At 35.0% G+C, this 22720-nt stretch overlaps 4 protein-coding genes across 4 annotated transcripts; 2 read left to right on the top strand and 2 right to left on the bottom strand.

The window, feature by feature from the left end:
• Nucleotides 1-998: 998 nt before the first annotated feature.
• Nucleotides 999-4245, bottom strand: LOC141844978 (fruit protein pKIWI502). The gene is made up of 5 exons (XM_074732970.1): nt 3650-4245; nt 2764-2863; nt 2579-2674; nt 2425-2505; nt 999-1272 (listed from the first exon to the last, which is right to left on the bottom strand). Exons 1-5 carry the CDS (start codon nt 4192-4194, stop codon nt 1210-1212), a joined length of 885 nt encoding a protein of 294 aa, XP_074589071.1. The 5' UTR covers nt 4195-4245; the 3' UTR covers nt 999-1209.
• Nucleotides 4246-4939: 694 nt separating this feature from the next.
• On the top strand, nt 4940-8996 carry LOC141844979 (uncharacterized). The gene is made up of 6 exons (XM_074732971.1): nt 4940-5237; nt 5339-5419; nt 5531-5651; nt 6187-6462; nt 7229-7294; nt 8682-8996. Exons 1-6 carry the CDS (start codon nt 5047-5049, stop codon nt 8769-8771), a joined length of 825 nt encoding a protein of 274 aa, XP_074589072.1. The 5' UTR covers nt 4940-5046; the 3' UTR covers nt 8772-8996.
• Nucleotides 8997-9424: 428 nt separating this feature from the next.
• Nucleotides 9425-16896, top strand: LOC141844977 (T-complex protein 1 subunit delta). The gene is made up of 2 exons (XM_074732969.1): nt 9425-10729; nt 16334-16896. Exons 1-2 carry the CDS (start codon nt 9507-9509, stop codon nt 16713-16715), a joined length of 1605 nt encoding a protein of 534 aa, XP_074589070.1. The 5' UTR covers nt 9425-9506; the 3' UTR covers nt 16716-16896.
• Nucleotides 16897-19149: 2253 nt separating this feature from the next.
• LOC141844924 (fructose-bisphosphate aldolase 1, chloroplastic-like) lies at nt 19150-22211 on the bottom strand. Its single transcript, XM_074732903.1, has 6 exons — nt 22005-22211; nt 20792-21061; nt 20575-20684; nt 20386-20476; nt 19700-19969; nt 19150-19556 (listed from the first exon to the last, which is right to left on the bottom strand). Exons 1-6 carry the CDS (start codon nt 22161-22163, stop codon nt 19278-19280), a joined length of 1179 nt encoding a protein of 392 aa, XP_074589004.1. The 5' UTR covers nt 22164-22211; the 3' UTR covers nt 19150-19277.
• Between the last annotated feature and the right edge of the window lie 509 nt (nt 22212-22720).

Here is a 22720-nt window from a genome sequence, read left to right as displayed (position 1 = left end):
ATTTTATTTTATTTTATTATTGATAATTAATTTTTTATCTTTTGTATATATTTATCATAATTTTATATTATTTAATTAAAATATTTATTAATTATTTAAATATATATTTATAAATTTTAAATGTATTTTATAATTTTTTAATAATTATAATTTTAATATTTTTATTTCTTATTCAATATTTGTATATGTGTATATTCACCTAAATATTTTTATCTTTCATTTTATATTCATATGCATAATAGTTCAACACTCTCTTCTGTTGATGTGCATAATAATCCAACATTTGAATCAATATAATATAACAAATTTAATCATTATTTTATAATTTTTTTAAATTTAAAAGTAATTTATAAAATTTAATATATATATATATACATATTAAAAAAACTCCAACGAGTGAAAGTTTATCCCATGTGGTTACGCGAAACCGCTTTCATCTGTTTGATAAAAGTATAGATTTTTTTTTTCTTTTCATTGGTTTGAAAAGCTTTTTTAAATTTCATTCGTTTAGTAGAAATATATAAATAAAAAGTAAACTTAAAAGGATTTTTTTATTTTTTAAATTTGGATTTAAATTCCATTCTATATAAAAGTAATTTTTTTAAAAACCATATACAAGTAATATAGGAAAGAAATTAATTGTTCTTTTCTTCTTAGCTTTCTCCATCAAATAAATAAGAAAAATGGAAGGAAAAAAATTTATGTTATTTACCTTATTTTCCTTAAAAGTAACCAATGCAAATATGTTCCAACTTTATACTTTTGTGCTTTATAATTTTATAAAATGAAGTAATAAACATGTTAAAATCAATACAATAAACTTTAATTAAACTTTGACTAGTTTAGATCAATACAATAATTTTAATTGAAACAACTACATGGACTTACATTGATTAAAATCAAAAAATAAAAAACATAAAATGACTTAAAAGAAGTTCTAAGAAGCTCAGTATAGTAGTAGAGAATTGTTTGTAAAATTTGGCCACAACAAGCTCATGTAACAATTTTAATCAAAATATAAATCTAAAAATTCATCTCAGAACATACATGATCTAGATACTTACTACATGTAATAAGAAGGATGAACAGATTTGTGATAACTTATTTTTTCTACTACAAATTCGATTATTCGATCGCGGCATCTGATAAAGAATTATGTTGATGTTCAATGTATAACAAGCTGCAACAACAAAAGGGACCTTACCTTGATCAGAAGTTCATCAAGATTGTCTCCTTCGATACACCATCAGCCACAAGTTGCGATGTAACTTCCTATCGTATGCAAGAAACATCATCCATAAGCACAGATCCCATCTTAGTTTTGTATCGAAAACTAAAATAAGTTATGACATTCGCAAAGGAGTTTTTGTTTCGAAGATCATAGCCCCGTATATATATAGCAGTCAATAAAAGCAATGTCATTTGTTTCACTTTTGATCCTAGTACACATAAGAGTATATAAAAGCATGTAGATTGATTCAAAGAATAAAGATATAAACAGATTGGTTTCTTTTCTAATAACTTGAGCTTTTCACACGAGTGGTTACTCGATCTGCCTATGATAATAATATTATCATCGGTTCAATGTGTCGTAGTTGGTTCAGTCGAATGAATATCTCGGGGAATATGAAGGATATAAGTATATAGATTGCTTCAGTTTCAAACACAAAGAAGTAATTTAGCTAAGCAACTTTGACAGATCTAGTTATAAATCAAAATCCCAAGCATCTATTAGAGCAATTCAAAATGGACAGCACAGGCTGCTTGTTCCTACCAATTTCCGGAATAAAATGCAAGAAATTAAGCAACTTCGATATCGACAGTCCCAACTATTTGGGCGTCAAATTCCATCATCGGACTCTATGTAAGACCATCATCGGCTCTAGAATATAATTTTTTAAAAGAAAAATTCTAGGTCTGACTCTCTATTCTTAGACTTTCATCCAAATATACACACAAAGAGGTCCTTGTCATTTTGTCAATATTTGACCTCAAGCCGATACAAAATAAGACAAAATGGAGAATACCACGGTTTATATATCTCATTGTGGGCTACAATGAGGAATTGATTTCCGTATATTCAAAAATTTTGGTGTCGGTGACGAGGAAGCAAACAGCCGCTTTAGGCCCTCTTGAGGCCAAGCAGCTACATTAGACATGTAGAGAACATGTACTTATCAACATTCGTGTTTCACAAAGTTTACGATGATCCAACAATTGAAATGAGTGAGGAAACCATGCAACTTCCAACTCATTGGTGCCAACATTACGAAGAGAAACCATATAATTCAAGGTACGGGCACAGCTAGAAATCAATCGAGCAAATTCCAAAACTACAGAACGAGCAGATTAAAATTGCATGGACTTGAACAATTTCTTAAGATAACTTGCAAATGGCTACAATAGTGTCTTCGAAAAACATACCTCAGCCATTTGTTTGTGCCCACAAAGCACAGCACCAATTGATGAAGGATTTAGTATATCTTTAGCTCTTGAAAAAGCTGCCTGCAATGTCGCAAATACATATTTGACGAAAAGTAGAGTTAATAAAGAAAATTTAATCGGTTAGAAGAGTTACCTGTACATATCCTCTTTCGCCACTCCATCTTTCATCAGGTTGTGACAATACAGGTATTATTTTGACTCCAGTTGATTCCCAGTCCTTGAACCTCTCCTAAACAGAATCACATTCAATTTCTTCAATAAGTTTAACGATATTAAGATTTTATAATCATGGTTGAATGATGGACAAATATCTGAGACCTGATATGCCATTCTCTGAAGGTTTCTAGCTCCATAGTAAAGTCTCACATCTTGTCTTTCAGCGGCACCAAAACCTGACTCGATGAGTGAACGAATGGGACTGTCACCGCCATTCAAATACGATAAAGACATTAACAAACAATACAAACTTGCCAACAACTGATTCAAAAATGTAGTATAGTAGAGAATTTGAACAGGATTCTGCAAACAAACAGGTAATAAGCTAAAGAGCCCACCAAAAATGTTCCAATAGTTCCAGGAAACAAACAAAAAATTCTTAACAAAATAAAAAGAGGAATGCCAAGTTGTCAAAGAGTAGATGATTGTACCTAGGTATGAAAGTAACGAACATCAACTACTTGTGTAAGACAGATATTTGCGTCAGCTATATGGATCTCATCAGGCCGTCGATGATCATAACTAAGCATTCAGTAAAGAACATCAACTACTACAGTAAATAGATATTTGAGTCAGCTAGATGGATCTCAAGAGGCCATTGAGCCATATGTAGTGCCATATACAACTCAAATTAGTTCAATTTCTGTAGAATTTGCCATTGCTACACAATAATAATGACAACCAAATCTTTATCCCACTAAATACGGTCGGCTATATGGATCCTTCAATACCATTGGGCTCGATTTCCTATATATCCTCATCTATATTTAATGAATTGTATTTTGTTTTATCGTTGCTAACCCACTCTTCTTTGGTGACCCTCTTCTTTGCCACTGATATGTATTCACTACAACAACAAAGAAAAAGAAACTCTTTTATATGAAAGACAAATGTGCAGCCAAAGGATTTTCAAGCAAAAAAGTTAGCATCTTGAGGAAAGTTCAAAAGTAGAAGGAACTTCTACATGGAAACAAGAGCAGAACCCTACCTGATTCCAGATCCGGTGGCAAATATGAGGACGGTGGGGAAGGAGTCGGGAGGCGAGATGCGGTCTACCGGAAACCCCTTGCCCATGACCACACTCAGCTCGACGACGTCCCCGCGCCCAAGCCCGCACAGAAGGTCGACGGTGGAGCCGGGGAACCTCTTGACGAGAAATTGGAACTCGCCGCGGGAGGCGGCGAAGGAGGGCGGGGAGGCGATGGCGAGAAAGGCGGGCTTTTCGGCCTCGGGGACGCGGAGCTGGAGGTACTGGCCCGGGGCGGTGAAGGATGCGGCGAGATCGGGGGCGTCGGAGACGTCCACGGCGACGTGGAACAGGGAGGCGTCCGCGTCCGCGGGGGCGACGAGGCTGAGGGGCGCCTGGGTCCAGGTCGCGGCGTCCTGCCTGACGGCGGCTGCGACGACAGCAGTGAGGGCGCGGCGGGCGCGGCCGAGGGAGGGGAGACAGCTTCTCCGGAAGCGAGGCAGGAGAGACATGGGCCGACGGAGGAGAGGAGGCGACGGAGAGCAGGTCGCGAGAGAAGTAGCCATTTTTAGGGATTATAGAGTTGGATCTTCGCCGCCGGCCGAGAGATTTGGAGTTGCAGGTGGAAAATTTCGAGAAAAAATCTCCTTTTAGATTTTCTTTTCCTTTTTTAGAAAGAAATATTTTTCGGTGGCCATTATTTTTTCTAATACTTTTTTTATAATCTAAAAAATAATTAATAAAGCTTTAAAAAAATTGATAATCCCATTGACTCAATCCCTAGGATGTCCGCCTCACGGAAGTTTCTCACCTTTGATTACGACCCCATTGTCTCACGGAAGATTCTCTTTGATTACGACTTTTAGCCATTGTCCCACGGAAGTTTCCCACCTTTGATTACCATTCTCCCTCACCGACTCCTATTGTTCCACGGAAGATTCTCACCAACTCCCATTGTCCCACAGAAGTTTCCCACCTTTGATTACGAGGAAAATTCTTGCACACAGCGGCCAATCCAGATGCTAACATCCTTTGATTATGATCTCCATTTGGAAGAAAATTCCTACAAATACGTTGTAGCTAGGGATCGAATCGTGGGTACCTGGGTGACAACCTAAATGTCCTACCACAGCACCATAGCCCTGGGGACAAAGCTTAGAAAAATATCTATTTGGTTATTAAAATCTTTTTATTATGATTTCGTCAATTAAAAAAATAAAATATTATTTCTAAAAAAATTGTTGCAATTAATTGGGATGTCCGATTCGAACCGGGCTCAAACACGATCTAATTAGGGTTTATTGACTAAACCCTCCGGCCAGCGAGCGAAGCCGCCGATCTCTTCCTCCGTACGCCGATCGCTTCCTCCGTACGGTTTCCAGGTTCTCCTGTCGCCGAAGCTCGCTAGGTTTACGACGATGAGGGTAAAGAAGCAAAAGCGCCATCGCAAAGTGGTGCGCTTCTACTCAGCGTGCTTCGGCTTCCGAGAGCCTTACAAGGTTCTGTGTGATGGCACCTTCATCCATCACCTCCTTCTCCACCGCCTCACCCCTGTCAATGACGCTCTCGCTCGTCTTCTTGGATCTCGCATTATCCCCTTCACTACTAGGTTCGAGATGAGTTATCTCTTTTTATATTTCTTCTTTTTGTTCTTGCTGGCAAAAAAAAAAAAACACAACTTTATTCATGTACATATGTTTTCTCTTGCAGATGCATTATTGGAGAGCTAAGAAGCCTCGGTGAATCGCATCACGAGGCCCTCGAGGCTGCTCAGCAGCTCATGATAGCTAGGTTTGCCCTTTTGATATTCTTGCAAACATACTACATTAATAGAATAGGTTTCTTGTCTTTGAGAATTCTACATATCAGTAGTTAAAAAGTTGCTGCTTGTGGTTGTATCAGGTGCGACCATGAGAAGAGGATTAATGCCATGGCCTGCATTGAGTCGGTTGTCGGAGAGGCGAACTCCGAGCATTTCTTTGTTGCCACTCAAGATGCAGATATGAGGAAAAAGTTCCAGGAGGTGGTTCTATATCCGTTTGTCACTTATTTAAGAACTTGCATAATGATTTTTGGACCTATGAAGTTACATGATGATGATAGATTTCTTTGTTCTACGTTGATGCTAAAGAACACAGTGACTAAAATAAGGGTTGAACACCAAGTTAAAAGTTGTCATATCCAGCTTGACTTATAATTCATATACTTTTCTATGATTAAATTTTTATTTCCATATGAAAGTGCATCCTTCATATATGAGTTTGTACAAAAATCTTATATGCAATTTCCAGACAAAGTTGAATATACTCAAAGTTGACTATGCTAACCAGGCTTGTTCTAAGATCACTTCTATTCACCTCTACAGTGCTACATTCAATCATTTCTTTCCTTGATATGTTTCTTTCTGTATTCTTATAATTGTCTGCAATTGTCATATTAGTTCCTTTATACTATGATTTAGTGTCATTGTTTTTTTTTTAATGATTTCAAGTAAGATTTCCAATTATTCTGCTAATTGTTCATTTTAATATCTTTATGCTTTACTGCTGGCAATACAGATTCCTGGAGTTCCTGTGATGTATGGTCTTAGAAACTCTTTGTTCATCGAGCAACCTTCTTCGATGCAAAAACAATTTGTCAAATCTAGTGAGGAAAAGCGTCTGCATTTGTTTGAATCAGAATGTCTGAAGCTGCATGATATGAATCCCAGGGATAAAATATCAAACAATCCTGGCCACGGTGATGCAGATGAAACACACCTCAGAACTGCTAGTAATGAAAGAAATATGCTTGGTGTGTCACGGACTAGTCAATTTAAACGAAAGAGAGCAAAGGTTAGCTTTCTTATCACAAATGTTCTCATGAAACCAGTATCTAGGCAAGTTTATTAGATGTGATTTCCATCCAGCAAATAAGAATGTTCTTTTTGTTTGATACAAAATTTCAATCAGGGTCCCATGAGAACTCCCAATCTAAGAATAAGGTAGATGCCGAACATTGTATTAGTAAATGGCCAAGTCACCTACAGGTGCCTATTCATGCATGCTTGGCTACTGCTGTTAATGATAAATAAAGTTGATCATTTCAACAAGTGTATTGATGCTAATGTAATTAGATAGATTGAACTGGCTTTGTGGAATCCTCATTTACATGGAACACTGTTTATATGGCAGGATTGTCTATAGGATCAGCAAAGTGGTAATTCCATTTTGTATTCCTTGTATGAATCATGAGAAATGTTATAAGTTAGTTAATGTTATGTAGCATATTCTAAATATAAACAATTTGAAGTTGTTAAGATATGCCCTTTCAAATGCACTCTAGTTACTTACGCACCTAGAAGAGCTATTTTTCAAGATAAGAATCTTGATTGCCTTTATTTGCAAATGGGATATCAAATAACATTAATAGCTAATATCAGTAGAACAATAAAATTTATTCAAAATGATTATTCTATAGGAAAGCTGACTATAAAACATCATATGTCACTCAAATTTTGATTACATTATTTTCTTTTGGACCTTTTCCTCAATATAAATTTATCATATTTAGGCTTCTTTATACGACTAATCTTGTGGTTGTATTAATTATTTTCAACAGGGCCCAAATCCACTCTCATGTAAGAAGAAAAAACAAAAAAATGATGCTTCTATTGCGAAGAATCAGGTGAATATGGAGATGCCTTTTCTTTCATCTTTGCAACTCTTCAATTTTATCTTCTTTCTTTGCCTTTTCTACCTTGTCTTTTTTGGGTAGGTGGGTAAACTTAAGTAATAGCTCTTAGATAGAGAAATGATTTTTTTCCTCTATGCTTGATAGTATACTTGAAGTTGCAAAAGCCTAAAATAGTGAAGTGTAAGTTATTCCTTTGTATCTTTCTCGTCTCAACCCCATAAGAACTATATGATATAACCCCAAACATGTCTTTTCCCCACATATCTAACATAGATTATATTCAATAAGTGGAAGTGTAAGAGTTGGAGAAGCAGTCTCTGCTACGAAATACTTAGGCTATTAGAATCGGGTAGCTGGAACTTGCATGTGGTAAACATTTATTGGATGATTGCATCACTATATTCTAGTTTAACTTATTCCCTATAAGGTATAATCTAATGTTTCCTCTTTTTTACTTATTCTTTCAAGCTGATTCTTATTATACATGCTATGTGTCAGTTAATTTTCAAAAAGTGATGGTTTTTTAGTAAGTTTGGGAGGTTTTATACATGAAACGGGAAGAAGAAGAAGAAGAAGAAAAGCTATTTAATTCATTGATTTATTTGAGCATGTCCCTAAAGCTAATATTGAGCATTTCAGCCCTATATATTTCTTTTTAATCAAAAAGTACCCAGATCAATGTTTGCTCCAGAATGCCCTGACTGTGGTTTTTCTTTCCAAAAGGTTTCACAAGTTGATTTGCAAGATTAGGCATTAAAACTTCATTTTTATAATTACTAGGATATGGGATAAATTAATGATTTTCACAACACAAGGCAAGCTCAGCTTGTCAAAAATATATATTTTTGGACACTTCAAATCTGAAATGTTCAATTTAGAGTGTCTCAAAGCTAAACATGGGATAAATATGGGGAATTTTTTATGATTTTACACTGTAAAATGGTTTGCAAATCAACTTATCTTGTGAAAAATGACACGAAAATGCTATAAGTTGATTAGCAACTCAATTTGTTATAAGATTTACAGGTGAAAACATACATTTTAGGATAACTAGAGACATCAAATGATCAATTTATGGTGTCCCAAAGCTAAACATCAAATTGATTTGTGGAAAATGACAGATAATGACACTAAAGGCACAACCAGCTTACTAGATTTGGGTCAAAAATATTTTTTTGATATTTAAAAGCCTAAAATGTTCAATTTGGGAGCATTTTTGGTAAAATGCTGAATCATAACAAAGAGTTACAAAATATAGAAATTACAGATTCTGTTTCTTTTTTACTGTTCTAATTACTATTTGTATGGATGTATTTACATGCACAATTTATGCTGTTGATCCACAGAGTTTAAATTATTTTTTCTGCCATTCCTGCAGGATGGTGGCAATTCTGTTTGTGCTACGAAGAAGAAAAGAATCAGAAAAAGAAAGAGAACTAAAGAGACAAACAAGGTAGATCCATCTTGAAGCCTAAATTAATGCACATGATACGGCTGAAACCAAATAGTTTCTGGCCATGAGGAAGAACAACAGAAGCTGAGAGCAACTGGACTTCACTCTTAGCTGCGACCTAAACTACAGTTCAGTTTGGAGAAAAGTTATGTTAGATTGTCAGTCAGTGTTAAACTGAAATAAATACTTAATGAATGGATATCGATCCTATTTAATGGGATAAAATTTGATTGTTATTGTTGTTGTAGGTTCCATGAGAGATCTCTCTGTTTTAACTCTCTTTTTTTCTTCTACCATTGGAATATCAATATAGGAATTAGAGTTGGGATATTATTTAGAACATGTAGACTTTATCTTTTATTATATTATTATATATTTAAATAAATTAAATTTTATTATATTTATCATTATTAATAAATTTTCTTTCATCTATTTCTTTCTCATTTAATATGTATAAATATTTTATAAAATATCAAAAAAATGTCTTTCGAATTTTCTTTTAAAAGAAAGAAAAAAAAGGGGTCTTTTTGAATTTCTTGAGTTCTGTTGTTGTTTAATGATAAGGAATTTCTTTATTGGGCCACTTTTGAGCCCATGGGCCGCCCATTTATTCTATTTATATAAGCCCAATTCGTCAAATACCGTCGCTCTCCTTCTCTGATCGTTTTCTTCCTCAGTTCTCGAAGCATTTCGTGTAGCGTTAGGGCTTCGGTAGATTTCTCCCCTTCGAGCTCTGCCGCCGCTTTCCACATGGCCGCCGCCGCCGCTGTTCCTCGGGCTTCCTCCTCGAAGACGGAGAGCTACGTGGACACGAAGCGGCGCGACGATGTCCGGCAGGCTAACATCATCGCCGCCCGCGCCGTCGCCGACGCCGTGCGCACTAGCCTTGGCCCTAAGGGAATGGACAAGATGATTGCCTCCGCTAACGGAGAGGTCATCATCACCAACGACGGCGCCACCATCCTCAACAAGATGGAGGTTATCCAGCCCGCCGCAAAGATGCTCGTCGATCTATCCCGTTCCCAGGACGCCGCGGCCGGTGACGGCACGACGACCGTGGTCGTACTGGCGGGATCCCTCCTCAAGCGCTCCCTTTCTCTCCTCTCCGCCGGCGTCCACCCCACTGCGGTCTCCGATGCTCTTCACCGCTTGTCCATCCGTGCTGTCGATGTCCTCCACGGTATGGCCATTCCACTTGATCTCTCCAATCGTGACGCCCTTGTAAAGTCTGCCGCCACCTCCCTCAACAGCAAGGTCGTCAGTCAGTATTCCTCCCTTCTGGCCCCCTTGGCAGTTGACGCTGTCCTCTCCGTCGTCGACCCTGCACAACCGGACATTGTTGATCTTCGCGATGTGAAGATAGTGAAAAAGCTGGGAGGCACTGTCGATGACACCGAGCTCATTAAAGGCCTCGTCTTTGATAAGAAGGTCAGCCATTCAGCCGGCGGCCCAACTCGGGTTGAAAATGCTAAGATCGCCGTCATACAGTTTCAGATTTCACCGCCAAAGACCGACATTGAGCAGAGCATCGTGGTCTCCGACTACACCCAGATGGACCGGATCCTACGAGAAGAACGGAATTATATCCTAGGGATGGTCAAGAAGATCAAGGCAACAGGTTGCAATGTGCTTCTTATCCAAAAAAGCATTCTGAGAGATGCTGTGACTGATCTCTCACTGCACTACCTGGCCAAGGCGAAGATTCTGGTGGTAAAAGATGTTGAAAGAGATGAGATTGAATTCATCACAAAAACTTTGAACTGCCTCCCAATTGCCAATATTGAGCACTTCCGAGAGGACAAGCTAGGGTTCGCAAGCTGCGTTGAGGAAGTCTCAATCGGGGATGGGAAGATTGTGAAGATTACAGGGATCAAAGATATGGGAAGGACAACAACTGTTCTTGTTCGGGGATCAAACCAGCTGGTTCTTGACGAAGCAGAGCGCAGTCTCCATGATGCCCTCTGTGTTGTCAGGTCAATTCATCCCTGTGTTTTTTTTTCTATATCACTCTTCAAATAGCATTCCATATTTACCTGCAATTTTAGTGACAAATCCATTAGTAGCTGAAGGTGAATTTATATTGTCAGATTTCTTGTTGCTGTTTGGCTTTTGTTTTTGGTTATACATGGTGAAAGCATTGTACATTTGGGTTTGGTAGAAAGAATCTTCATATTGTGTTGTTAGAACAATTTTTGGGCTGTTAGTGAGTTATGGGGTAGGGACTAACTTGGCTTCACTTTTATGATTGGAATATGTTCAGGTTTTAATGAACCCGGTTAGAAAAGTGTGAAGTTTATTGAGGATATTATGGGCTGTTGTAATTGTAGTTGGTGCGCAATTTGTCAATAGTTCGATCATAGACATTTGACAAGTTATGTATGCCGTTTAGAGTGTCTTTGTTATGGTAAGAAGTAGGAAAGGAATGGTAATGATATTAATCAGTGACTTCCATTTTGTTTCTTAGATAATGGTATATTGGTATCTGATCATTCTCATTTGAAAGTGGTTATAATTATTTGAAATCCAGTTCTCATCCATTCCTCAGGAATCAATTTAGAAATGTTATGAAACCGTCGGCTTAAATTTCACATTTCCATAAGATACCACATATTGATTTATGGCTATATTATCATAAGCACAATAGCACTGCAAATACTGTTAGAAGTTGAATTAAACTTGAATATATTCATAATAAATGTTTGAAATACATGAACCAAGTGAAACATGAATCTTGTAATTCATGTATCTAGCTAGAATAAATTCATGTATCTAATTAATGATATGTGGTCTAGAAATGTCTATTGAGTAGTATAAATACTCATGCAATGTAAAGTTGAAAACAAGTCATTTTTGTAAGACAAGTCTTTTGCAATACAAATCATTACACTATTGTTCCTTTTCTCTTCCTAGCAAGTTTTTGAGAGTCCACTATCTTCCAACAAAGTGGTATCAAAGCCAATGATATCAAAATCCTTTTCTTTCCAATACCCCCAACTCACCAAACTCAATTATGAGAATTGGTAGCTTAGAATGAAGGCTATATTTGGATCCCAAGGAGTATGGGATATTGTTGAGCATGGTTTTGAAGAGCCCTTAGATGTGGCAACTCTACCTCAAAACCAAAAGGATGCTTTAGAGAAAGAAAGAAAGATCAACATGCTCTCACTATCATCCATCAAGGTTTGGATGATGACATGTTCGAGAAGATAGCCAATGAGACAACATCAAAGAAAGCGTGGGAGATGCTTCACAACTCTATTATGGGAGTGGACAAGGTGAAGAAGGTATGACTTCAAACTCTAATGGTTGAGTTTGAATCACTCTTTATGAAGGAGAGTGAATGTATCTCCGATTGTTTTACAAGAGTCTTTGCTATTGTCAATCAAATGAAGAGACTTGGAGAAACCGTGTTTGACGTTCGGGTGATTGAAAAGGTACTACGTTCTCTTAGCACAAAGTTTAATGATGTTGTTGTTACAATTGAAGAATCCAAAGATTTAGAGACCATGACTGTTGATGAATTAAACGGATCATCACGGGCTCATGAAGAAAGGATGAACCGTGGAAAAAAAGAACAATCAGAACATGTGTTACAAGCAAAGATTAACTTGAAGATCAAAGAAGGGGTTTCTAATATAGGTCGAGGCCAAGGACGAGGTAGAGGCCGAGGTTCAGTATATGGTCGTGGTCAAGGGAGAGATGAACAACCTTCTCAATTTGATAAAAGAAATCAAACATTTGCAAGAGGTCATGGAAGAGCAAGAGGAAGAGGTAATTATGTGAGGTATCATGATAGAAAAATAAATCTTAGATTGAATGTTATTCTTGTCATAAATTTGGACATTATACTTGGGAGTGTCATTCAAACATGAAAGATGAAGAGACAAATCTAATAGAGAACAAAGAAGATGATGTTGAGCAATCCTTATTTCTTACACTCAAGGAGGATTCTATTGGGAAAACAAACACATGGTATCTTGATAATGGAGCCAACAACCATATGACAGGTGATAAAAGTAAATTTATGGAGCTTGATACAAACAAAAAAGGTTTTGTAAGCTTTGGAGATAATACAAAAGTCAAAATTGAAGGCAAAGGTATGATTGTCCTTGAAACAACAAATGGTGGCCATAAAATTTTTTGTGGTGTTTATTATGTTTCAAAATTGACTAGCAATATCTTAAGTATTGGTCAACTTTTGGAAATAAATTACAAGATTCATATGGAAGATTGTATGCTTTGGTTACGAGATCAAGATTCTAACCTTATTGCTAAAGTGTCTATGACTAAGAACAGGATGTTCTTATTGGACTTGAAGAATTGTGGGACCTATATGCTTGAAGACTTGTATATAAAATCCATCATGGATTTGGCATATGAGATTTGGTCATTTGAATTTTGGAGGATTCAAAGCTTTGGGAGATCATAAAATGGTGAAAGGGATTTCAAAGATTGATCACCCCGATCAATTATGTGAAGCATGCTTACTTGGCAAGCATCCAAGAAAGAGTTTTTCCAAAGCAATCCATTTCCAGAGCAATCAAACCACTTCAACTTGTTCATGCTGATGTTTGTGGTCCTATCAAGCTTAAATCTCTTGGTAAAAGGCTATTTATTGATGATTTCAGTAGGAAGACATGGGTTTATTTTTCGAAGCAAAAATCTGAGGCATTTGATGCATTCAAAAGATTTAAAGCTCTGGTTGAAAAAGAAAGTAGATATCAAATTCAAACAGTAAGAACTGATAGAGGTGGTGAATTTATATCTAATGAATTTAACAGTTTTTGTGAGTTGCATGGAATTCGTCGTCTTTTGATAGTTCCTAGATCACCCCAGCAAAATGGAGTTACTGAAAGGAAGAACAGAACAATATTTAATATGGTGAGGATTATGCTAAAGTCTAAAGACATGACTAAGGAGTTTTGGGCTGAAGCTGTGGCTTGTGCTGTGTATCTTACAAATCGATCTTCAACTAAGAGCTTGAAGAATGTGATACCTCAAGAAGCATGGAATGGGTGAAAGCCAACTGTATCACATTTACGAGTATTTGGATCCATTGCATTTGCACATATCCATGAACAAGAAAGATCCAAGTTAGATGATCGGAGTCAGAAACTCATTTTCATCGGATATGATAAAAATTCCAAGGGATACAAATTGTACAATCCACATAGAGGAAAATTTATGATTAACAGAGATGTTGAATTTGATGAAGATGCATCGTGGGATTGGAGTGCCAAGGAAGAAGGGTCTTATGATTTCTTTCCTTACTTTGATGTGGAACAAGAAACCCAAGAGGAATCTACTCCACCAACAACTCCACCTGAGTTATCAATCACACCAGGATCATATCCAGGAGAAAAGACTCTAAAATATCGAAGCCTTGATGATATTTACAATGAGACTCATGCTATTGATGAAATGAATTTATTGTGTTTACTTGCAGATGTTGAACCTTTGAGCTTTGAAGAAGCAAAAGAAGATGAGAAATGGAGAGAAGCCATGAATGAAGAAATTTAAGCCATTGTGAAGAATGATACTTAGGAGTTAGTATTCCTTCCGAAAGACCATAAGATTATTGGAGCCAAATGAGTATATAAGACAAAGAGGAATGCCAATGGAGAAGTAGAAAGGTATAAAGCAAGACTTGTTGCTAAAGGCTGTAAGCAAAAACAAGGTATTGATTATGATGAGGTATTTGCTCCGGTAGCTCGATTGGAGACAATTCGTTTATTGATATCTCTTGTTGTTCAAAAGCATTGGAAAATTTATCAGTTAGATGTTAAATCTGCTTTTCTTAATGGTAATCTTAATGAGGATGTTTACATTGAACAACCTATTAGGTATGTGGTTAAAGGGCATGAAGACAAGGTCTTGAAACTAAAGAAGACACTTTATGGGCTTAAACAAACACCAAGAGTTTGGAACCATCAACTTGATAATTATTTACAAGAAAATGGTTTCTTGAGATGCACCCATGAGTATGCACTCTATATGAAAGAAGAAGGTCAGGATTTCTTACTTGTTTGCATTTATGTGGATGACCTTATTTTTATAGAAACAATTAGAAAATGATTGAAGAATTCAGAACAACGATGAGTCATGAATTTGAGATGTTTGACATGGGACTCGTGACATATTTTTTTGGAATTCAAATTAAGCAAATGAAGGATGAAATTTTTATTTCTCAAGAAAGATATGCGAAGGAGGTTCTTAAGAAATTCAATATGTTTAATTGCAAATCAGTTAATACCCCTATGCAATTTGGTGCACAACTATCCAAAGCGAAGCAAGGAAAAGAAAAGATTAGTCCAACTTCTTTTAGAAGTCTTATTGGGAGCTTAAGATACTTGACTTGTACAAGATCTGATATCTTATTTATAGTTGGAGTTGTAAGTCGGTTTATAGAGAATCCAACTCAATCTCACATGTTAGCAGCAAAGAGGATACTTCGTTATATTAAAGGTGCTCTTGATTATGGTATTCTTTATTCATCTTCTAACAACGACAAGTTGATGGGTTATTGTGATAGTGATTTTGTTGGAGATATTGATATAGAAAAAGCACAATTGGTTTTATATTCTTTATGGGAAATAATGCAATTTCATAGAGTTTTAAAAAATAAGCTATTGTGACATTGTCCAGTTGTGAAGTTGAGTATGTTGCAGCTACTTCTTGTACTTGTCATGCTATATGGTTGAGAAGATTATTAAAGGAACTTCATGTCGAACAAGAAAATGCTACGAAGATCATGATTGATAATAAGTCAGCTCAAAGTTTGGCAAAGAATTCAGTATTTCATGAACGCAGTAAGCATATTGACACAAGATATCATTTTATTCGAGAATACATTGCAAAGAAAGAAGTTGAACTTCAGTATGTGATGACTATGGATCAAGTTGCTGATATTCTTACAAAGCCACTCAAATTTGATGATTTTCAAAGTTTGAGGTTCATGCTTGGAGTAAGGAAGATTCAAGTTTAAGGGGGAGTGTTAGAAGTTGAATTAAACTTGAATACATCCATAATAAATGTTTGAAATACATGAACCAAGTGAAACATGAATCTTGTAATTCATGTATCTAGCTAGAATAAATTCATATATCTAATTAATGATATGTGGTCTAGAAATGTCTATTGAGTAGTATAAATACTTATGCAATGTAAAGTTGAAAACAAATCATTTTTGTAAGACAAGTCTTTTGCAATACAAGTCATTACACTATTGTTCCTCTTCTCTTCCTAGTAAGTTTTTGAGAGCCCATTATCTTCCAACAAATACTACTTCCCATTGAATCTGTAACTTTCCTCAATTCAATGGGAGGAACTTTGCAAACACAAAAAAATCATGTCAGCTTGGATCAAGCAGAAATTAAGCCGTTCATAAAATTGGTGATTAGATATGCCAATAAGGGTCTGATTTTTGTTCTTTCTCCTTGAAGTTAATCGGGCAATTTAGTAGCTTTTGATGCAATGATGCTTTAGTAGTTGATCATTCTTAAACAGGTGTTTGTATATATGATAGTAGCTTCTCTGGAAATCTTATATCTACTAGTACAATCTACATTTTCTCCCAGATGCTTGGTGAATAAGAAGTTTCTAATTGCTGGTGGGGGTGCACCGGAGATCGAAATGTCCAGGCAGCTCGGAGCCTGGGCAAAAGAGCTTCAAGGCATGGAAAGCTACTGCATAAAGGAGTTTGCAGAAGCTCTTGAGGTCGTTCCCTACACTTTGGCAGAGAACGCCGGTCTAAACTCGATAGCCATCGTCACAGAGCTCAGGAACAGGCATGCCCAGGGCGAGATCAATGCTGGGATCAATGTGAGGAAGGGGCAAATCACAAACATCCTGGAGGAGAATATCGTGCAACCGCTGTTGGTTAGCACCAGTGCAATCACGTTGGCAGCTGAGTGTGTGAGAATGATTTTGAAGATCGATGACATTGTCACTGTGAGGTAAAGCTGTGGAGGAGGTAACAATATGCTTTTGTTTCGAATTTGGAACTGGTACTAGTTTTCTGCTTGGGGTTTTTAAGTCGTTGACTTGATGATCTTTTATTATTATTTTGAGTTTTTGTCTGGCAATTTACTGGTTGACTGTTTAGCAAGAGATTAAAATTGTTGTGCCTTTTTCTGTTTGATATTAATGAGTTTTTGTTGCCATCTCTACTTCTGTTAGATTCCTTGTTTCAGTAAATATATTTTTAATATGTAAAATGGAGTTTTTAGTTTGATAGAGAAATAAGATATTTAATTCAATTGGCTGATGATTTATAAATGGAAGATCATGATAGGTTGTCAATGTATTAATGTTTAATTAATGGATTTATTAAATTATTATATTAATGTTAGTTTGTTTTTTAGAAGGAATACGTTGTAGAGTTCGATTGTAATTTTTTGACAAGGACTGTTATATCTTTAGAACTTGAGTGTAATGATAAATAAGAAAAAGTTGTAGAGTTCTACTGGAACGTATCGATAAGGATTGTAATAATTTCATGAGAATTTTAATGTAATAATATGGAAGCTAGAAATAGTTTTTTTAATATCACATTAAAAGGGTTTGTCAAAAATATTATTGAAAAATTCTTTTTAAATATTTTTTAGGAGATTTTTCTATGGTTGAATTAGGAAGTGGTTTATTTGAATATACTTTTCTTATTTTAGTAAGTAAAAGAACTAAGGTTTAGATAATAATTAAAAAAATTTTTTTACGTGTTTATTAGACAATCGTATATTAAAGTTTGATGATATATATTTTTTCGTTAATTATCTTATCTTTCATTAATAATAAATTTTAGTAAATCCATTGAATGTAAATTGGACAAATCGTACATGTACAATGTGATTGTGATCTTATATTCATGCCGTGCTTAAATTTAAATGATTATAAATAAAATAATAAATATGTACGTACTGCATTTTTAAGTTAATTTAAATATTGATAAGTAATATAATAATTAAATTAGTAATGATATTATTTGAGATAGATTATGACTAAATTAAATATAAAATATTTTATTAAATAGATGATAACTAATTAAACATGAAATATTTTTTATTTTTATGAATAAATTATTAATATGTATGAATTTATGAGAAAAATTAATAAAATATGAGCAATTTAAAATTATAAACTAAATAAATAAAATTTAAATTTTTAAAAGAGAGAATTGTGTTTATATATAGAAGAAGAGAGATTTATTAATATTGAAGTTGCTCAAGTTTGAATTAGATCAATTGACGAAGATAATCATATGATATTTATTTGATTTAGAAGAAATAATTATTATGCCAATAGCATAATTAAATATTTTAAAAATTCTATTTATTCTTGATTGTGTCGATGTGTTGTTTATAATCGACTAAGCAACTGTATGAATTGAGAAAATAGATGTACAATTATAGTTTATGATGAATTAACGATGATATATAAGTCATGTATTCAAGACATAATCGAGCCCGTCATCATATGATAGATTTGTCACAGTAAATAAAAGTTAAATTATGATAAAATCGTGTGATTACATACCCTCCTACATGGAGCTTGTTTTGATTTATTAATTTATTTCTATATATGATTGTGGAGTCAATCATGTGGAGCATTCAAAATCAGCGTACGATCTTTTGTCACATATAATATTTAGGTCATTCTTGTTTAGTGTCGAATAGTTGCCAACATATTGATAAGATTTTTTTTTCACTAAGAAATTGCTGAAAACTCTTTTATTTGGATTTATGAAGTAGATTGGGATAACTAATATTTAAATGATAGGAAAAGAAGGATAAACTGTGACAATTGAGGATAGAAGAAAATAAATTAAATTATAAAAGAAGAAGAAAAAATAATAGCAACTAATAATTATTTTTAATAATAAATTTAAAAATAAATTTTGATTTCTTCCAATATCTCACCCTAATAAAATTTAACTTTTGAATAATAAAAGATAATTTAATTAAAAATATTAACATTAATTTATAGCAATTTATTGTGTCTACATTATTTATTTTATTTTGCTCCTTATCCTCTACCATAAATATATAATTGTTTCATTCCGTAAACATGAAAGGCATGATAAATTATTCATATAAATATAATATGTCATGACAAGACAATGAAACTCGAAAAAAAAGGGTGAAATTTCTTTTTAAAATTGAAAAACTTATAATATTAATTTTTAATCAATTGAATGTGCATGTATTTTAATTAACTCATATTTTCCATCTACATGTTGCAAAGGTTAATTTTTAAGAATTAAAAATATACATTTAAACTACTTTATCTTTAAACTCTCAATTTCTTTGAATAATTTGTCCCTAAATAATAATAACGAAAAAAAATAAAATAAAATTATCTAAAGGAACATTCTACCCTACTAATTGACATAATCACCCATAACATTAGTAAAGCATAATGTTTTGACTAATATGAAATTGCAAACATGAAAACAAATGATGAAACAAGTTCAAATTACAGAGAAAGAATTATTTGTAAACTAAAATTGTACTTTGTCAATTCTCTTTAATAGGTATAACCCTTCTGGAACATCCCCTTCTTAGCCCCCTCAGTCTCCCCCTCTGCCGAATACTGACCTAGTTGAGCTAGTGAATTTGCCTTTGCACGAACCAGTAGAGCCTTTTGAGCAGCTTCGATGTTCTCTGGCCGTCCTTGCCAAGTTTTCAAGACGGAATTTTGAAGAGCACGGGCATACGAGAACGAGACATGCCATGGGTTAGGGCCTTGGTTCATCGCATTCAAGTTCAAAGTCGCTTCCACCTCAGATTGACCTCCAGAGAGAAACTAAACAAAAAAAAAAATAAATGTAAGAGAATTACACATTTCTCAAGTAATGGAAGTAAAGATTTTAATTCATATCATTGTTTAGACCACTAGGCTAGATGGGAAGAGTAGGGAATGATGTAATTATAGATACGTAAGCATACCATGATTCCAGGAACTGCAGGAGGCACCCTTCTATTTAGCATTTTCAGTGTATATCTTGCGATGGTCTCTGGGGATGCTCTCTCCTTGTGCTCAGCACCTGGAGTGACCATGCTGGGTTTGAGCAAAATGCCCTCAAACACCACATTGTTCTCGGCCAAATAGAAGAAGACTTCCGCCCAAACTTTCTCGGCCACTTGAAGAGTTCTTTCAATTGGGTGATCCCCATCGAGGAGAATCTCAGGCTCCACGATCGGGACAAGTCCATTATCCTATAATGTGATAAGAATTAAAGCTATTTAAATACGGCAAAGCCGAATAATTGCAAGAACAATGTTAAAGACACATAGAATCAAATGGCATTAACTGTGAAAGGCACATAGAAGAGCATGGTATATTAGCTTATGCAAAGGAAACTTTATACGCTTGACCTAATGCACTATCTCCTTTACAACTATAAGATTATGCATATCAAGGATCTACTACAAAGGGTAACATTCCTACAATACTTTTGTTATATTAAAAAAAATAAAGGAAAAAAACCTGAAATTTCAACAAACTAACAACCGTAATCAATCAGTTGTTTTCGCATTTGAGGCTGAAATTTTCCGTGGTTCAAGAATAAATGGTGTGATACTTCAGCTCGAAGAATTTAGTCATGCCTACTAGCAAAGACTGTCTCATTTACCTGGGCAATAGCAGCATAACGAGCAAGTCCCCATGCAGCCTCCTTAACAGCTAGAGCAGAAGGTCCAGAAGGAATGCTGACAACTGTTCTCCTGCAATTTTTTATGGAGTAATTAGAAGATACATATCGACACAATTGGATCCAATATCAACAAAGCCAGCAAGTAGGATGTAAAAAAACTACACGAACCATTTGGCAAAACGCGCGCCTTGTTTGTAATACTCAGCGCATCTTGAGGCCAATCCATCCAATCCTTGACACCAAGATTCATTGTTTGATCCAGGTAATGGGACCAAACCCTTGACGATGGAACAAAGAAGAGCAAACTTCAACATTTCATACCAGTAAAACAGAAATTTTCACAACTTAGAACAGGAATAGACCTGCTCGTCCAGATAATGATTACCTTATCAACCTTAATACCAGGCATGATTTTCTCTTGGAGTAAGCAATCCACGAACTTCTTTCCATCTGTGGTCGATTGATATAGTGTTTCCTCAAAGAAAATAGCCCCAGATATGTATGCACCTAGACCCGGAGTGGTCAACAAAAGCTGCCTATAAGCTTGGCGGTTTTCTTCTGTATTCTCCAGACCAATTGAAGCAAGCCTCTTTCCACATGTAGCATTTGATTCATCGATAGCGAGAATTCCACGCCCAGGTGAAGCAATAGATTTCTAGAATAGTAAATGAGCAAGCAATTGGCTAAGCAAAGAAATTGAGGCAGACCAACACTAACAATGTTCGCCATGCAACTCAAAAAAAAAACTATAGAAAACAGTGCAAAATATCATAGAAACAAATCTGCTTATTTTATTTCAAAACAAAAATAAAGAAAAGAAATATTGATATGGCCATATTTGGAACACAGTCAAGAAACTAGAGGCCTTAACATGATACAATCTGATCCAATATATCATCCAACTGTACATCAACAATACTAGTGAAACATATCGGACCCAATGTACAATTACATGTTTAGTGAGAACCACAACATCGATATAGCTTTACCTAGGTGGATCTAATGTAGGAGCTTTGAGTTCCTAAAGTCCATGTATGTGCTTCAGGGCAAGTCGAGTTACCTATCTCCTACCTTTCCCAAAGCACAAGTCAAGTGCTTTTTGTTTCTAGTGTTGTCATTGATTCATAGTACAAACTAAAAGAATCACTACAACAACAAAACTTTGGTCTTGATTCATTAGATGGTGTATAACCCTTCCATCATATGAAATAAAATTTCAATATATTCGAAAAGTCAATATGTAAGTAGAAATAGTGATTCATTTACTCTTGTTTCTTCCAGTTCAGAATCATAAAATCTATTGGCTAATGACAAGCATCTTAGCAGTATATTCCCCAGAAAAAAAATAAGATACATACAAAAAAAAATCTTCTCATATATTTTCATCCTTTTACAATGTTTCAGATAAGGATCTTTAGACCATACAAAATAGCATCAATTGAGTAGATCAATGGAAATAAATTCACCATAATGAAATTTTCATCAAATAAACCTAAAGGAGGGGTTTTAATCAAATCATGACCCAGGGACCTCGTTACAGAAATCAGTAACAGATCGAAGATCTAGCAAATAAGATAAAGAAGTTTAGGTCGACTCACAGCGGTCTGTACGAGCTCGTCGGTGTATGATCCGGCCCTGATCGGGCGCACGGCGACGCGTCGGGGCACCGCCGCCGTCCGAGGGGAGTTTCTCCAGGCGAAAGGTGCCTTTCCGGCGATCCATTGGCTCGACGGAGCGGTCAGTTGCAACGACGCCATCGCTCTCGTATCCGTTCTTCGTTACGAAAATCAAACTGATTTGATGGATCGATCTCTAACAATCAAGCTGATACGATTAATCACATATGTCTCTCTTTATATAGACTTCGACAGGTGCCTTTTCAGATTAATAATAAATTTAATAATCTATTTTAATTAATATATATATATATATATTACTCTTTTTAATAAATTAATAATAAGTCTAATAGAAGAAGAAAAAGCCTTTTCAACAGAAAATTAATAATAAATTTAATAATCTATTCTAACATAATAATAAGCCTAATAGAAGAAGAAAAAGCCTTTTCAACAGAAATTTAATAATAAATTTAATAATCTATTCTAACATAATAATAAGCCTAAAGAAAAGAAAAAGCCTTTTCGACAGAAATTTAATAATCTATTCTAACATAATAAGCCTAATAGAAGAAGAAAAAGCCTTTTCAACAGAAAATTAATAATAAATTTAATAATCTATTCTAACATAATAATAAGCCTAATAGAAGAAGAAAAAGCCTTTTCAACAGAAAATTAATAATAAATTTAATAGTCTGTTC

Source organism: Curcuma longa, chromosome 14 (genome assembly GCF_044706935.1).
Source record: "Curcuma longa cultivar G26 ecotype Majalengka, Jawa Barat chromosome 14, ITB_CL_G26_1.1, whole genome shotgun sequence".
Taxonomy (NCBI): domain Eukaryota; kingdom Viridiplantae; phylum Streptophyta; class Magnoliopsida; order Zingiberales; family Zingiberaceae; genus Curcuma; species Curcuma longa.
Note: the sequence above shows the minus strand (reverse complement) of the source record. Positions and strands in the feature narration are given on the sequence as shown.

Bases quoted from the DNA above. Each gene is read 5' to 3' on its own strand.
- LOC141844978 (XM_074732970.1), bottom strand. From the start codon at position 4,194: ATGGCTACTTCTCTCGCGACCTGCTCTCCGTCGCCTCCTCTCCTCCGT. The intron at 2,864-3,649 runs GTAGGGTTCTGC...TGGCGGTGACAG, and splicing joins GCCACCGGATCTGGAATCAG to TCCCATTCGTTCACTCATCG. The intron at 2,506-2,578 runs GTAACTCTTCTA...GCGACATTGCAG, and splicing joins GCGAAAGAGGATATGTACAG to GCAGCTTTTTCAAGAGCTAA.
- LOC141844979 (XM_074732971.1), top strand. From the start codon at position 5,047: ATGAGGGTAAAGAAGCAAAAGCGCCATCGCAAAGTGGTGCGCTTCTAC. The intron at 5,238-5,338 runs GTTCGAGATGAG...TTTCTCTTGCAG, and splicing joins ATTATCCCCTTCACTACTAG to ATGCATTATTGGAGAGCTAA. The intron at 7,295-8,681 runs GTGAATATGGAG...CCATTCCTGCAG, and splicing joins CTTCTATTGCGAAGAATCAG to GATGGTGGCAATTCTGTTTG.
- LOC141844977 (XM_074732969.1), top strand. From the start codon at position 9,507: ATGGCCGCCGCCGCCGCTGTTCCTCGGGCTTCCTCCTCGAAGACGGAG. The intron at 10,730-16,333 runs GTCAATTCATCC...ATTTTCTCCCAG, and splicing joins GATGCCCTCTGTGTTGTCAG to ATGCTTGGTGAATAAGAAGT.
- LOC141844924 (XM_074732903.1), bottom strand. From the start codon at position 22,163: ATGGCGTCGTTGCAACTGACCGCTCCGTCGAGCCAATGGATCGCCGGA. The intron at 21,062-22,004 runs GTGAGTCGACCT...TTACTATTCTAG, and splicing joins ACGAGCTCGTACAGACCGCT to AAATCTATTGCTTCACCTGG. The intron at 19,970-20,385 runs GTAAATGAGACA...ATCACATTATAG, and splicing joins GTTATGCTGCTATTGCCCAG to GATAATGGACTTGTCCCGAT.